This window comes from Microtus oregoni, unplaced genomic scaffold (genome assembly GCF_018167655.1).
Source record: "Microtus oregoni isolate MIOR12 unplaced genomic scaffold, Mior012 000005F_ref0000423, whole genome shotgun sequence".
NCBI lineage: Eukaryota > Metazoa > Chordata > Mammalia > Rodentia > Cricetidae > Microtus > Microtus oregoni.
The window spans coordinates 53,479,620-53,494,893 of record NW_024543064.1 but is presented as its reverse complement, the minus strand read 5'-3'; the positions used below and the strand labels follow the sequence as shown (position 1 = coordinate 53,494,893).

Genomic DNA, 15,274 nt, shown 5'->3' with positions numbered 1-15,274 from the left:
CTAGATGCTAAGCTCTGTGAGGTAAGGAATGCTGCTGTCATGCCTGCAAACTGTTCCTAGGTGGCTAGATTTGCACGAACTTCTCTCTCTGTCACCAGGAGTGTTCATGTATAGCTGAACAGCTTCAAATTTGGAATGGAAAGCCTGTAAGTCCGTTCCAGTCTTTCCCCCACTAATTGTAAAAGTACAATTAGCTGCTTTAAAAGACTTTGTAATAAAATATAAACAAATTTCTCCAAATTAAAATTCAATTAGATATTGACTATTGAATATTCAGCGGCTGATGGCATAAAGAGAACCCAAGAAATACTTCAAATTTAGAATATAATGATTGGAATTTTAAAGCTAGTATTGTTTTGTATTTCTTGTAGGTGAAATGAATCAAAAATACAAGGAGCTTAAAAAAAGAGAGGAAAATATGGATGGTAAGTGATGATCTTATGTAACTCTTAGATTGCCATTCATTTGTACTAGGCACTTAAGACATTTGCCACATTGACCCATTGAGAAAAAGTGATGTTTTAAATAAAATTTGGTTCTGAGTGGATGGGTTCTATATCCTGGAATTTTTCTTTTTTCTTTTTCCTTTTTCCTTTCATTTAAATCCTTGTCAAATAAAGGCACTGGGACTTGTTTCTACTGCATGTACTGGCTTTTTGGGACCCTAGTCTATTTGGATGCACAGCTTCCTAGGCCTGGATGTAGGGGTGAGGGCCTTGGACTTCCCACAGGGCAGGGTTCCCTGCTGTCTCTTAAGCAGGGAGGGAGAAAGGGGAGTGGGGGAGTAGGAGGAGGATGGGGGGGAGGGGACAAAGTGTAAATCTTTGAATGGAAAAAAAAAATAAAATAGGACAAAGAGAAAAAATTCCTTGTCAAACCATTATCTATTATAGTATGATTTTAATATGCAAATTCGATTGCTATACATAAAATATGATTTTTAAAAATTAAAAATATATACTATACCATTGAGCTACCAAAAAGAATTAGTAGAAAAATTATAATGGAAATACATTACAGAATGCATGCAATGTTTATGCTATTGTCTTACTAATAGTAAAATTTTAACTACTTATTTTTAATTTTGAAGGTTTCATAGTAATAATTGAAGAAATTCGAATTAGAGCAAAAGTATATATGAGTTCTAGATTTGACATATGGGTAATTTCTTAGAATATTTATTAATAATCTGGATAAATGATAAAATCCATCAGTAAGTCAGTATTTGATTCATTTAATGAAAAGGTATTTTTAGATGAAATAGTAATATTTTAGAATTTAGTAATATTAATTTCAGAAATAAAATCATCAGCTAACTATAAATGTTAGTAATTATAGCTGTATCAAGTAAGTCATATATAAAAGTGAAGTTTTTCTTATTTTTGAGGTATCAGCTATTTCTTTTGAGCCTGTATAACTTTCTAGTTTTACTTATATTAAAGTCATAACAGGTTTTAAATATTTGAAAGTATGTAGAGTAGGTTACTAGTTTAAAATTTGTCTTTACTTGGAATTTGTGGAGAGCAGTCTGAAGTTGTACAGCCCTGAGTTTATCCAGTGCTAACTCTGCCAACAGTAGTCTGTATTACATGTTTCCAATTGGCAGCTTTTATAGAGGCTTTTGAGGAAACAAAGAGTCAGGAACTGGAACGGAAGGCACAGATAGAAGCCAGCATTGTCGCCCTTTTAGAGCATTGCAGTCGGGTAAGTGCTGTGTGCCTATCTCAGGCTGCTAACTTTTCAAATATCACAGAAAAGTAGAAGATTCACTAGTATATTTGCCCACTTAAACTGTTTCCTTTAAATTTCCTTGTTTCTTCAGCCTACTGTTTATCTCTGTAACAAACTCTTAGCTAATCAGGGTAATGTGGGAAGGGGGGTGGGTACATGATCGGTGCTAAGCAGTACATGAAGCTGTGATTAGAATAAATTTCAAGATTTCCTTCCATTACTAACTTATCTAGGTTTACTATTCCAAAACCTAGACATTATTTTAGAAAATGGAAATATGTTTTATACTGTAATTTTTATTGTAAATATTTTCTTATAGATAAACCCAATGAATACAAAAGTTCAGAAATTGTTTATTAAGGATCTACTATGTACCATGCTAAAGGAGGAAAATGTATGACCCCTCTTTAGTATTTTTAGTGTATTAAATCTGCATTTAGTTCTTTAAAATTTGTAGCTAATTTTTAATTCAGTTTAATAAAACAAGTAAAAAAATGAACTTGTATGAAAACATGACCAAATCCTACTGCATTCTATAAAACATCAAAATTGAATATATATTTAAAAATAATATTCAAAGCATCTCATCCTTTGTGGTTTTAGTAGCTAAATCCTCTGTTTATTTCTCTTCATATACAGAATATAAATCGTATGAAACAGATATCCTCCATCACCAACCAAGAGCTGAAAATGATGCAGGATGACCTCAGCTTTAAATCAACTGAAATGCAGAAGTCACAGACAACAGCTAGGAACTTGACCTCAGGTAAGAACAATAGCTAAGAGTTTATATTTTCTATTTTTTCTCTAGCAAATTAAAACTTCAAAACTCATCTTCATTCTTTTTGAATTCTTTTGAAAGTCCCATAAGGAAGAATCTAATTGCAATCTGAGAATTCTATGTAATATTACCCAGGAACTTACTAGTAGGACATTGTCATATTCTCATTCATTTAACAGTATTTACTGAGTGCAGTAAGTTGCCAGCTTATGAAGGCTTTGATGTATCATTTTGTGTATGTATGTGTGTGTGGTGCTAGATATCTGTTCCACTACTGACCTACAATCCCAGGCCCTGGTCTGTACATTCTCTGACTTTACAGTGCTTCGAAATCAACATGCAGAACTGAGACTTCTGTTTCAGATTTTGAAGTTTGGTCTTTTCGCAGGGTGATGGTGTGTAGTATGTGTAGTGTGGTGTTCTTCACAGTGCTCGGCACTAGCCACAGCCATAGCTTCCAGTGAGCAATGAAGTTAGGAGGCTAAGCAGTCAGTCCCTAGAGTGAGGCTTAGATGAAAAGAGTTCTGAGATTCTGGCTAGAGTTTGGCCAGGGAGAGACTCTCTCAGTATTCAAAGGTTTAAAAAAAAGGTCAGATCTGTTTCCCCAAGGAACTCTTATCCTGGTAGAAGGACAGTTTCAAGGCAGTGAGATGATTGTATAGAAGAGGGTGTGGAAATTCATCCTGGTCATACATATCAGTCTTTGATAATTAGTGTCGAGAACCAGTGGTGTTGGAATAGTTTTAGCTGTGCTCACTAGCACAGCACTGACCAAGGAAAATGGCAAGCAAACCACTTGCTTAATTATAGTTATTTTGTTGTCATTTTAAAAACTGAAGAATGACAGATGAATTTTAATTTTATTAATCAATATATCCTAGAAATTGGTATTTCAACCTGTGTTCTATAAAATGGTGGGCTTGTTAGTTATATAGTATTTTAATTTAGATTAAACCTATTTCAAGTGATCAAAAAGCTTTATGTGTCAAGTGACATAGATTGAGATGAGATATAAACTGTAAAGTTAAAAAATTTCATACGGAATCTTGGGTTTCTGTACTGGCAGACTCTGAGTGTTGTGGTGTGTGGTGACAGAATTAGCTGTTTTTGTCTGCTCGGATTTGCGCTGCCAGGTAATGAGTTTAACATTTAATTGTTAGCTTACTTGTGTATTTTTTTTTTTAATTTTGCTTATTTGTGTATTTAAGGGTCCAAACTGGAGAGATGGCTAAGTCAGTAAGGTGCTTGCAAGCAAGGGGAACCAGAGTTTGGATCCCTATTGCCCACACACACACACATAATCTTAATGCTAAGGCGATAGAGACAGGGAGATCTCTGGAGTTATTGACAAGTCAGCTAGCCTTGCCAAATTGTTTTGCCCCAGGTTCAGTGAGAAACCATGTCTCAAAAATAAGGTGGAGAGTGATTGAGGAGGATAACCATGGTCAATATCTGACCTCCACATGTATGTGCAGACACATGCATATCTAGTAGATGCCATGTGCACACACACAATGTTTAAGTATACTAGAAATAGAAAAATTATACTTTATGGGTGGTGTGGGAGGACCTCTGTCTATGTGTTGATTTTATTGGTTAATGAATTAAGAAAACTGGCTTGGCCTATAGCATGGGAGGAAGAAGGGCAGAGTCAGGGAGACGCCATGTATCCTCCGCTTGAGACAGATGTTGGGAACATTACCCAGTAAGCGATACACAGATTAATGGAGATGGGTTAAATTAGGAAGGCAGAGAAGAGACACCGTGGATCTGCCACTGGAAATATATGTGCTAAAGCTTTGCTGGTAGGCCATGACCTTGGGATGATATACAGATTAATAGAAAGGGGTAAAATTAGATGTAAGAGTTAGCCAATAAGAAGCTAGAGCCAAGCAGTGATTTAATTAATACAGTTTCTGTGTGATTGTTTAGGGTCTAACTAGTCAGGCAGCCAGGAACCAAATAAGTGGCCCTCCTTACAACATATGGGGATCCCCGAAATCTGAAATGTTGTTGGCAATAAAACTTATTCTGACCTGAATTGACTATTTATGCTTTTTATTGTAGAAATATTCATGTACTTGATAGCCAGTACTGTCTCAGATCTTGCTGTGTGAGTTATGCAGTTACTATATTATGTTATCATTTTAACATTCAGAGAAATCTATGTTTGAAAGCATGGTTGCCCAGGAATTAGGTAGGGAATTAGGGGCCTATAAGTATATTGAATGATACTAAGATGCTAATTGTAGCACAAATAATAAAAACCCAGAGACAGATATGGGGTTCAAGCTGAAGATTAGAAAAGCAAAACGGCCAGCCACTGACACTTACCTCCACTTCAGACCGAAATGGGCAGTCCTGCCTCCAAGAATCCTCAGACTTAAGATAGAGATGAGACCTGTTGCCTCTCGTCTTATATTCCTCTTTAATGCTGGGATTAAAGGTGTGTACCACCACCGCCTGGCCTGTATGACTGACTAGTGAGGTTGCTTTGCATTCTGATCTTCAGGCAACCTTTATTTATTAAAACACAAATACTATACCACTATAGCTAATTAACTAAAAGTTATGCCAAAATAGACAAGTTCTGTTATTCTATGTTAAAGAATATTTTATACTTTAATTTGTTCAGGGTTTTTTTTTTTTTTCTGTAGGATTACTTCTTCTTCTTCTTCTTCTTTTTTTTTTTTTTTTTGGTTTTTCGAGACAGGGTTTCTCTGTGGTTTTGGAGCCTGTCCTGGAACTAGCTCTTGTAGACCAGGCTGGCCTCAAACTCATAGAGATCCTCCTGCCTCTGCCTCCCGAGTGCTGGGATTAAAGGCGTGTGCCACCACCGCCCGGCCCCTACTACTTCTTTTGAATGCAACTAGAAGAGGTGCATTCCAGTCTTGACCTAAATCTATATTACTTTGTATATTTAGTATGTTAAAAATACACAAAATTTATCATTTTAGCTGTTATTCACTTTATTTTTTAAGTTTGTATACAAAGTAAATGGGTGTCACAATGGTGTGCTCATCATGTATGCATGTATGTCATTGTACTTTGTTTTTAATGAATCTCTAATGCCCTCTAGCTCACTTTAGTTGGTACCCTTCCTCCCTACGAAATACCACTTCTGCTCTCATGACATGTACATTCCAGTTTCCTCTCTTTCTTCCTTTCCCCCTCACCTCCTCCTTCCTTTTCATGGTTCCCTTTATACTTTTAAGACTTCTATATACACAAAATTTAAGTTCAGCATACATGAATTTAAGTTAAGCAAACGTGGTAGTTGTCTCTTATTCCACTAGTTAAAATTTCACTGTACATATGCACCATATTTTCTTTAATTCCTCATTTATTGATGGACACCGGCTGGTTCTGTTTCTTAGTTGTTATAAATGGCACAGAAAAAAAACATGGATGTGCAGGTACCTCTGTGATTGTTGACTCAGAGTCCTTCAGTGAAATTCTAAGGTTTTTATTATATATGTATATATATATTTGAGACAGGGTTTCTCTGTGTAGCTTTGGTGCCTGTTCTGGAAGTAGCTCTTGTAGATCAGGTTGGCCTCGAACTCACAGAGATCTGCCTGCATCTGACAAAGATCCACCTGCCTCTGCCTCCCAAGTGCTGGGATTAAAGTCATGCATCATTGCCTTGCTTAATTCTAAAATTTTTAAGGAGCCTCTACACTGATTTCTGTCCTGTCTTCAAGAGTTTACATTCCATCCAGCAGTGTTTGTGGTTTATTTTCTTGATGATCCACCTTAACCAGTTTTGCATGTATAATCTGGTAGAGTTTACTGTATGCACATGATTCTCCAGTAGAGCTCCAGGACTTTTTCATCTTGTAAAACTGAAATTTCATCAGGATGCTGCATATGAGTGCTCTCATGATGGGTGTGTTGTGACTGGCTTGTTCTGCTTAGTGTAGCAGACTCAAGGTTGTAACATAGGACAAAATTTCTTTTTTGTATGACAGCTGAGTAATAATTTCATATATACTCTACATTATTCATCAATGCATCTGTCTTATTTTTAGGTTCTTGAGTTGATTTGAGTATTTTAAAACCTTTATTCTTTTCTATAAACTAAGAAATTACATTAATTCATCTATATACTCATCTAAGGTTGATGTTAGTTCAACAAGCTTTTTCCTCCTGTAAGTTATCTCAGTGCAACAGCCATTGGAAACATTTCTTAAAGGCAATATAAATGCCAGGAAACACAGTCAGTGATTAGGGTTGTATTTTTTACTTGCCTTTATGCTTTGTGTTTACGTTTCCTTTTAAAAACTAGGCACTGTGCTTTCTTCAGTTGTGCAGTTGGAAAGAATGAGAACAGACTTTAACAGAGATGAAAAATCCGTCCGTCACTACAGGAAAGCTTTTCTTTTTCTGGAAAATTTCGTTAGTAAGATTTGAATTCTGACTTTGTAATTTATTTCATCTACTGTTTCTTTTGTTTGTTTATTTAAGCCTTCCTTCTTTAACCTTTCTTTTCTTTATATCATTGCCCACACTTAAGACATTTCTTTTATCTGGAAATCACCAGAAGTTTATGATAATCTTCTTAACTGTTCTGAGATAGTGTATGTTAACAGTGGTCGTGTGTGAATTGCCTTTCTTTCTGTCTTTGAGATTATCACTGGAACCCACCCGCCTCTTTTGTTCCCACTCTGTCTCTTAATGGAGTCCTCTCACTCTCAAGGGGCAGCATTACTTCTTAGAGAAGGTTGACAGGAACCTTATCAGACCGGTGAGATGACTGTGATTGAGTAAAAGGAAACACAAGCCCACAAAGGGTTCCTATGGGATTAGTAATACAAACAAGTTGAGAAGCTCTTAGACTGCAGCGTGGAGGCAAGGAATCTTGCTAACACTAGTTTTTATTGATATTTTTAGAAAGGAAACTCTGGGGAGTAAACAAATGTGCTGATGGCAGAATATTTCAGAAACATTTCCCCAGGTCAAAGTGGCTCCTCCTGAGATTTTGCTACTCTGTACACACTGGTTGGTAAACTCTGCAACTTCATAGCATATCAGAAGGAACTCGACTGCTTCCTCTTCCTGTCTCTTCCCTTGGAGAAGCTTTTAGCTTTTCATGGGGACCTGATGCAAAACAGAGATAAACTTTACTCTATACCAACCAAACGTTTGCTCCTTTTCTCAGTTTGTATAGTTCTTAAATGTATTTCCTGAGTATGTATCCAAATTACATTTGCAATTAAATTTATGCAACTGCTTACTTCAGTTAGCTAAGCATGTTTCCTATCTATGTTATTAAATGTCCTAAATTTATGTCCTAAAATAAGCCTTAATAACTTGTTCAGCATTTTATTCTTATAGCTGTTTCTAACCTTAGCAGAGATATGAATCCAAATTAAGACTTTTATGGTTTTGGATTTCTGAGATAGTTATGTTGCCCAGGCTAGCCTTGAGCTCAGAGCCTCCCTGCCTCAGCCTCCGGATGCCAGGATAACAAGTATGTGCCTCGCTTGAAATAGAAACTATGATAATATTTAAATCTTGTCGTAATATGGTTAAGCTTAAAACTCTGAAGGGGATAAATGAAACCTTCAATGAATACTAGCTTAATTATACCAACTTTAAAATATTTGGTCGTATAACCACCCTTTTTAAAAATTACTTTTGTGTGTTTGCATGTGTGTGGGTGCACATGTGTGCATATAGAGACCCAAAGCTGATGGTAGGTGTCTTCCTCAATCACTTTCCACTTTTGAGGGAAGGTCTTTCAAAGGACCCTGAACTTGCCAACTGTGGCTCCTCTAAGTAATCAGTTTGTTCTGGGATCCCCCGTTTCTGTCTCCTGAGTGCTGGGATTAGAAGCAGCTGCCATGCCTGCCCACCAATTTTGAGGGTCTGGGGGATCCACACTTTGATGTTGTAAGCACTTTCTCTACTGAACCATCTCCATAAACCACAACTCCCTTTTAAAATCAGGGAGTTTTTTAAAGAACTGTTTGTATACTAAGTGGAATTTAATATCCATTATACTGAATTTCTGTTCTTGTTCTGGGATGCCATGTGTTCTTGCCTCCTAAGTTACACATTATTTTTTCTAGAGCATTCACCTTCTCATTTGTTCCATTGTATTGCAAAAAATGTGATTTTCCTTCCCTCCCTCTTCCCACTCCCAAATCACACTGTTTAAATGTTCTGCATTCAAAGTGCTAATGTGCTGTCTAGTGTGTTCTTAAAAACAAGAAGTTTATTACATACCTTAATCCCAGCACTCGGGAGGCAGAGGCAGGCGGATCTCTGTGAGTTCGAGACCAGCCTGGTCTACAAAGCTAGTTCCAGGACAGGCTCCAACTACAGAGAAACCCTGTCTCGAAAAAAAAAAAGAAAAAAAAAAAGAAGAAAATGTACATTAAATATGCCCCATGCACAAATAAGGTATATTGTTGTTTGCTGCAAGTTAATTATTAACACTCAAGAATGTACATTAAATAAAATGCCCTTAAAAAAAACATATGCAGTAAAATTATATATTGGTCAGATGACTAAAATGTTGTGACCAGACTTCTAAAAACCCAAGGCTAGTCATGTAAAAGGAGTAGAATTTTAATTATTACCTTAAATTCTTATACTTCAGATAGTCAGCGCCTGCAGCTGGATCTACAGAAAATGGAACTTCTGGAAAGTAAGATGACAGAGGAACAACAGTCTCTGAAAAACAAAATTAAGCAACTGACTGCTGACCTGGAGACATACAGTGACCTGGCAGCTTTAAAATCATCAGCTGAAGAAAAGAAGAAGGTAAATGCACAACGGAATCTTTGAAAGTTATCACCCAAATAATATAATTTCCTTCCTTCCTTCCTTCCTTCCTTCCTTCCTCATCTATCTGCTTAAGACAGACTCTCAAGTATCTCAGATTGGCCTCAAACTTGCTCTGTAGCAAGGGTGGCCTTCTGATCTTTCTGCCTCATCTCTAAATCCTGGGATTATAGGGTTGTGCTACTATGCATGGTTTACTTGGGGCAAAAACCAGGGTCTCAGTTGTTTTTCCTTGATAGACTTTAATTCATATGTACTTTATAGGACTTACTACTTTCAGCATATTATTCGACATGCAAACTAAGAAGTAATAAGGTTTGTTATATGTATAGTTATAATCTAAAGAGATTTGGAGGTTTTCAAAGAAGGTAAAAAGTAAAAAACAAATTGTAAGTTGCTCCCTAATGGTGCGGGAGAATTGTCTGTATTCTGTCAATCATATTATAAATAAACGCTGATTGGCCAGGCAGGAAATATAGGCGGGAAAACCAGATAGGAAGTAGAAATGATGTAATGAGAACAGGAGAATTCTGGGAAGGAGGAAGTTGATTCCTCCCACTCCTGCCTAGACCACCGAAGCAGCAGGATGTGATCTGCCCCCACTGAGAAAAGGTACTGAGCCACATGACTGACATTGATCAGAAAAATGGGTTAATCAAAATGTGAGAGTTAGCAAGTAAGAGACTAGAGCTAATGGGCCAATCAGCTTATAATTTATGGAGACCTGTGTGATTTTCTTTGGGGCTAAACAGTTGTGGGGTACTGGGCGGGACAAAAACCCGAACAACAAACAGGACCGTTCATGTTACACCCTAATACAGAGCATTCCAATCTGTGGCACTTGCCAACTCCAGATTTGAATTATAGGTCTCCACTTCAGACTCCTCAATTTCTTTCCATTGCCCTTTGCCTTAAAGTAAATCTTTTAGGGTCAGGATAGATGTGGAAGTATTTATTGAGTTATTAATGCAGTTACTGTTCATGTAACTTATTCAAAGAGTATTTTTGTAAATAAGTCTTAAAGAAATTATAACTCTAGTTTTATTTCACAGAGTAAAATCATTAAAATTTCTAAGCCAATGTGATTTCTATATTGACTTTTTAGACAATTGCTATAACTTCTATGTATTACTATTTGGATCTATCTAGAAATTGCATCAAGAAAGAACAGTATTATCAACCTATAGAAATGCCTTTAAGAAAACAATGGAAAAGCTGACGACAGATTATGAGGCACTGAAAACACAACTGCAAGAAAATGAGACACATGCTCAGGTAAGAACATTCAGAGCTCACTTTGAAATCAGTTCCCTTTCATGTTGTCTGTCTTGTTCTTAGTCTGTGTTTTTTTTACTCCAAACTGCTTTTGTTCTTGTTCTTGTATTATAAGCCTTCCAGATTTTTTTTTCGCTTTGAAACAGTGAGATTTTGTGCTAATCTCTCTTTAGTATGAATTAATGTCTATGTTATTCTCTCAGTAAGCCCGTATGAAAAGCGGGTTTTTATTTTATTTTATTTTTATTTGATATTTGTTGAGCTCTATATTTTTCTCTGCTCCCTCCCTGCCTCTCTCCTCCCCCTTTAAACCCTCCCCCAAGGTCCCCATACTCCCAATTTGAGGAAGGTTTTTTCCTAATTTTCTGAGAAATCGCCACACTGACATCCAAAGAGGTTGTACCAGCTTGCATTCCCATCAGAAATGCAGGAGTGTTCCCTTTACCCCACAACCTCTCCAGCAGAAGCTGTCATCAGTGTTTTTGATCTTGGCCATTCTTACAGGTATAAGATGGAATCTCAGAGTTGTTTTGATTTGCATTTCTCTGATGACTAAGGATGTTGAACATTTCCTTAAGTGTCTTTCAGCCATTTTAGATTCATATGTTGAGACTTCTCTGTTTAGGTCTATACTCCATTTTTTTTTTATTGGATTATGTGATCTTTTGGTGTCCAATGTCTTGAGTTCTTTGTATATTTTGGAGATCAGACCTCTGTCTGATGTGGGGTTAGTGAAGATCTTTTCCCATTCTGTAGGCTGTTGTTTTGTCTTGTTGACCATGTCCTTTGCTTTACAGAAGCTTTTCAGTTTCGGGAGGTTCCATTTATTGATTGTTTCTTTCAGTGTTTGTGCTGCTGGGGTTAATTTAGGAAATGGTTCCCTGTGCCAATACAGTGTACTTCCCACTTTCTCTTCTATAAGGTTCAGTGTGGCTGGCTATATGTTGAGATCTTTGATCCATTTGGACTTGAGTTTTGTGCATGGTGATAGATATGGGTCTATTTTCATTTTTCTACATGTTGATATCCAGTTATGCCAGCACCACTTGTTAAATATGCTTTCTTTTTTCCATTTGATATTTTTTGCTTCTTTATCAAATATCAAGTATTCGAAGATGTATGGATTGATATTCAGGTCTTCTATTTGGTACCATTGGTCCTCCTGTCTGTTCTTATGCTAATACCAGGCTGTTTTTAGTACTGTAGTTTTGTAGTAGAGTTTGAGGTCAGGGATTGTGATGCCTCCGGAAATTCTTTTATTGTACAGGACTGTTTTGGCAATCATGGTTTTTTTCTTTTCCATATCAAGTTGAGTACTGTTCTCTTGAGGTCTTTGAAGAATTTTACTGGGATTTTGATGGGCATTGTATTGAATCTGTAGTTTGCTTTTGGTAAGATTGCCATTTTTATTATGTTAATTCTACCTACCCAATAGCATGGGAGATCTTTCCACTTTCTGGTGTCTTCTTCAATTTCTTTCTTCAAAGATTTAAAGTTCTTATATACAAGTCTTTCACTTGTTTGGTTAGAGTTACTCCGAGATATTTTATGCTATTTGTGGCTATTGTGAAGGGTGTTGATTCTCTGATTTCTTCCCCAGCCCTTTTATCATCTGTGTACAGGAGGGGTACTGATTTTTTTTTTTTTTTTTTTTAGTTAATCTTGTATCCTACTACATTGCTGAAAGTGTTTATGAGTTGTAGAAGTTCCTTGGTAGAATTTTTGGGATCTTTTATGTAAACTATCATATCATCAGCAAACAGTGAGAGTTGGACTTCTTCTTTTCCAATTTTTATCCCCTTGATCTCCCTTTGTTGTCTTATTGCTCTAGGTGGAACCTCAAGAACTATATTGAATAGATATGGAGAGAGTGGACAACCTTGTTTCTGATTTCAGTGGAATCACTGGGAATTTCTCTCCATTTAGTTTGATGTTGGCTGTTGTCTTGCTGTATATTGCCTTATGTGTAGGTATGTTCCTTGTATCCCTGCTCTCTCCAAGATCTTTATCATGAATAGATGTTATATTTTGTCAAAAGCTTTTTCAGCATCTAGTGTGGTTTTTATTTTTCAGTTTGTTTATATGGTGGATTACATTGACAGATTTTCATATGTTGAACGATCCCTGCATCTCTGGGATGAAGCCAACTTGATCATAGTGGATGACTGTTTTGATGTGTTCTTGGATTTAGTTTGCCAGTTTTTTATTTAGTATTTTTGCATCAGTGTTCATGAGTGAGATTGATCTGTAATTATTTATCTTAGTAATGTCTTTCTGTGGTTTGGATATCAGGCTAATTGTAGCCTCATAAAAAGAATTTGGCAATGTTCCTTCTTTTTCTATTATGTGGAATAATTTGAGGAATATTGGTATTAGTTCTTCTTTGAAAGTCTTGTAGAATTCTGAGCTGAAACCATCTGGTCCTGGGCTTTATTTTTGGAGGCTTTTGATGACTGTTTCTATTTCTTCAGCAGTTATAGCTCTGTTAAATTTGCTTATCTGGTCTTGATTTAATTTTGATAAAAGTGATATTTATCCAGAAAGTTGTCCATTTCCTTTAAGTTTTCTAATTTTGTGGAGTACAGGTTTTCAAAATATGAACTGATGATCCCCTTTATTTCCTCCGTGTCTGTTGTTATGTCCGCCTTTTCATTTCTGATTTTTTAATTTGGATATTCTCTCTCTGCCTTTTGGTTAGTTTGGATAAAGATTTGTCTGTTTTGTTGATTTTCTCAAAGAACCAAGTCTTTTTCTCATTGATTTTTTTGTATTGTTTCTACTTTGTTGATTTCAGCTCTCAATTTGATTATTTCCTGCCGTCTAGTTCTCTTAGGTGAGTTTGTTTCTTGTTGTTCTAAAGTTTTCAAATGTTCTGTTAATTCACTAGTGTGGGATTTTCCCAGCTTCTTTATGTAGGCATTTAGTGCTATGAACTTGCCTCTTAACACTGCTTTCATTGTGTCCCATAAATTTGGTTATGTTGTGTGCTCCTTTTCATTGAATTTTAGGAAGTCTTTAATTTCTCCATTTATTTCTTCCTTGACCCATTGATGATTCAGGTGAGCGTTGTTTAATTTCCATGTTTGTGGGTTTTCTGGAATTAGTATTGCTGTTGACTTCTAGTTTTAAACCATGGCCATCTGATAAGATACATTGGGTTATTCCAAATTTTTTTTGTATTTGTTGAGGTTTTTTTTGTTACTAAGTATGTGATCAATTTTTGAGAAGGTTCCATGAGGTGCTGAGAAGAAGATATATTCTTTTCTGTTTAGATGGAATATTTTATAGATGTCTGTTAAGTCCATTTAAGTCATAACATCTGTTAGTTCTCTTATTTCTGTTAATTTTTTGTCTGATTGACCTATCCAGTGGTGAGAGGGGAGTGTTGAAGTCTCCCACTATTAGTGTGTGGGATTTAATATATGATTAAGCTTTAGAAATGTTTCTTTGACATATGAGGGTGCCCTTGTATTTGGGGCATAGATGTTCAGTATTGAAATTTCCTCTTGATGGATTTTTCCTGTGACTAATATGAAATGACCTTCTTTGTCTCTTTTGACTGATTTTAGCTTGAAGTCTATTTTGTTAGATATTAGGATAGCTACACCCGCTTGTTTCTTAGGTCCATTTGATTGGTATATTTTTTTCAAACCCTTTACTCTGAGACGATCTCTGTCCTTGAGGTTGAGATGCATTTTTTGTATGCAGAAGAAGGATGGATTCTGTTTTCGTATCCAATCTGTTAGCCTGTGCTTTTTTATAGGTGAGTTGAGTTCATTTACATTAAGGGATACTAATGACCAGTGGTTGCTATCTCCTGTTAATTTAGTTTTCATTGTTGGTGATGTTAATTTGTGCATCTTGTTTTGTCCTTCTATGGTGATTGACAGTTTTGCTGGGTATAGTAATCTGGGCTGGCATCCGTGGTCTCTTAATGTCTGCATAATGCTTGACCGTGACCTTTTGGCTTTCATTGTCTCCAATGTGAAGTCAGGTGTAATTCTGATAGGTCTACCTTTATATGTTACTTGGCCTTTTTCCTTTGCAGCTCTTAATATTCTTTCTTTACTCTGTATGTGTAGTGTTTTGATTATTATGTGGTGGGAGGACTTTTTTTTTTTTTGATCCAGTTTATTTGGTGTTCCGTAAGCTTCTTGTATCTTCATAGGCATATCTTTCTTTAGGTAGGGAAAATTTTCTTCTATGAGTTTGTTAAATACATTTTCTGTGCCTTTGAGATGAACAGCTTCTCCTTCTTCTATACCTATTATTCTAAGATTTGGCCTTTTCATGGTGCCCCATATTTCATGGATATTTTGGGTTAAGCTTTTGTTAGATTTAATGTTTTCTTTAACTGATGAGTCTATTTCCTCTATTTTATCTTAAGCGCTTGAGATTCTCTCTTCCATTTCTTGTATTCTGCTGTTCATGCTTGTGTTTGTGGTTCCTGATCTTTTTCTCATAACTTCTGTTTATATAGTTCCTTCAGCTTGTGTTTTTTTTTTTTATTGTTTCTATTTCAGTTTTCAAGTCCTGGATAGTTTCTTTTATATGTTTGATTTCTTTTTCTTGGTTTTCTTTAAGTGATTTGCTGATATCTTCCAATTTTTTGTTTGTCTTTTCCTCAATTTCTTTTTTATTTCTTTTTTATTTTATTTTATTTTTTTTTTTTTGTTTTTCTAGACAGGGTTTCTC

The 15,274-nt window shown here is 36.0% G+C and overlaps 1 protein-coding gene across 2 annotated transcripts in view; it reads left to right on the top strand.

Moving 5' to 3' along the window:
• Ift74 (intraflagellar transport 74) overlaps window positions 1-15,274 on the top strand; it is an 80,137-nt gene that overhangs the window by 54,974 nt on the left and 9,889 nt on the right. The window contains exons 14-19 of one of the 2 annotated variants that reach the window (XR_005974374.1): window positions 372-425; window positions 1,607-1,704; window positions 2,371-2,497; window positions 9,120-9,283; window positions 10,454-10,579; window positions 13,374-13,412. Coding sequence is in view for 1 of the 2 variants with exons in the window: in XM_041652733.1 (XP_041508667.1) it covers window positions 372-425; window positions 1,607-1,704; window positions 2,371-2,497; window positions 9,120-9,283; window positions 10,454-10,579 (569 nt within the window). In the remaining variant the exon portion in view is untranslated. The remainder of the gene's footprint in view (window positions 1-371; window positions 426-1,606; window positions 1,705-2,370; window positions 2,498-9,119; window positions 9,284-10,453; window positions 10,580-13,373; window positions 13,413-15,274) is intronic. The other variant, XM_041652733.1, reaches the window with a different exon arrangement.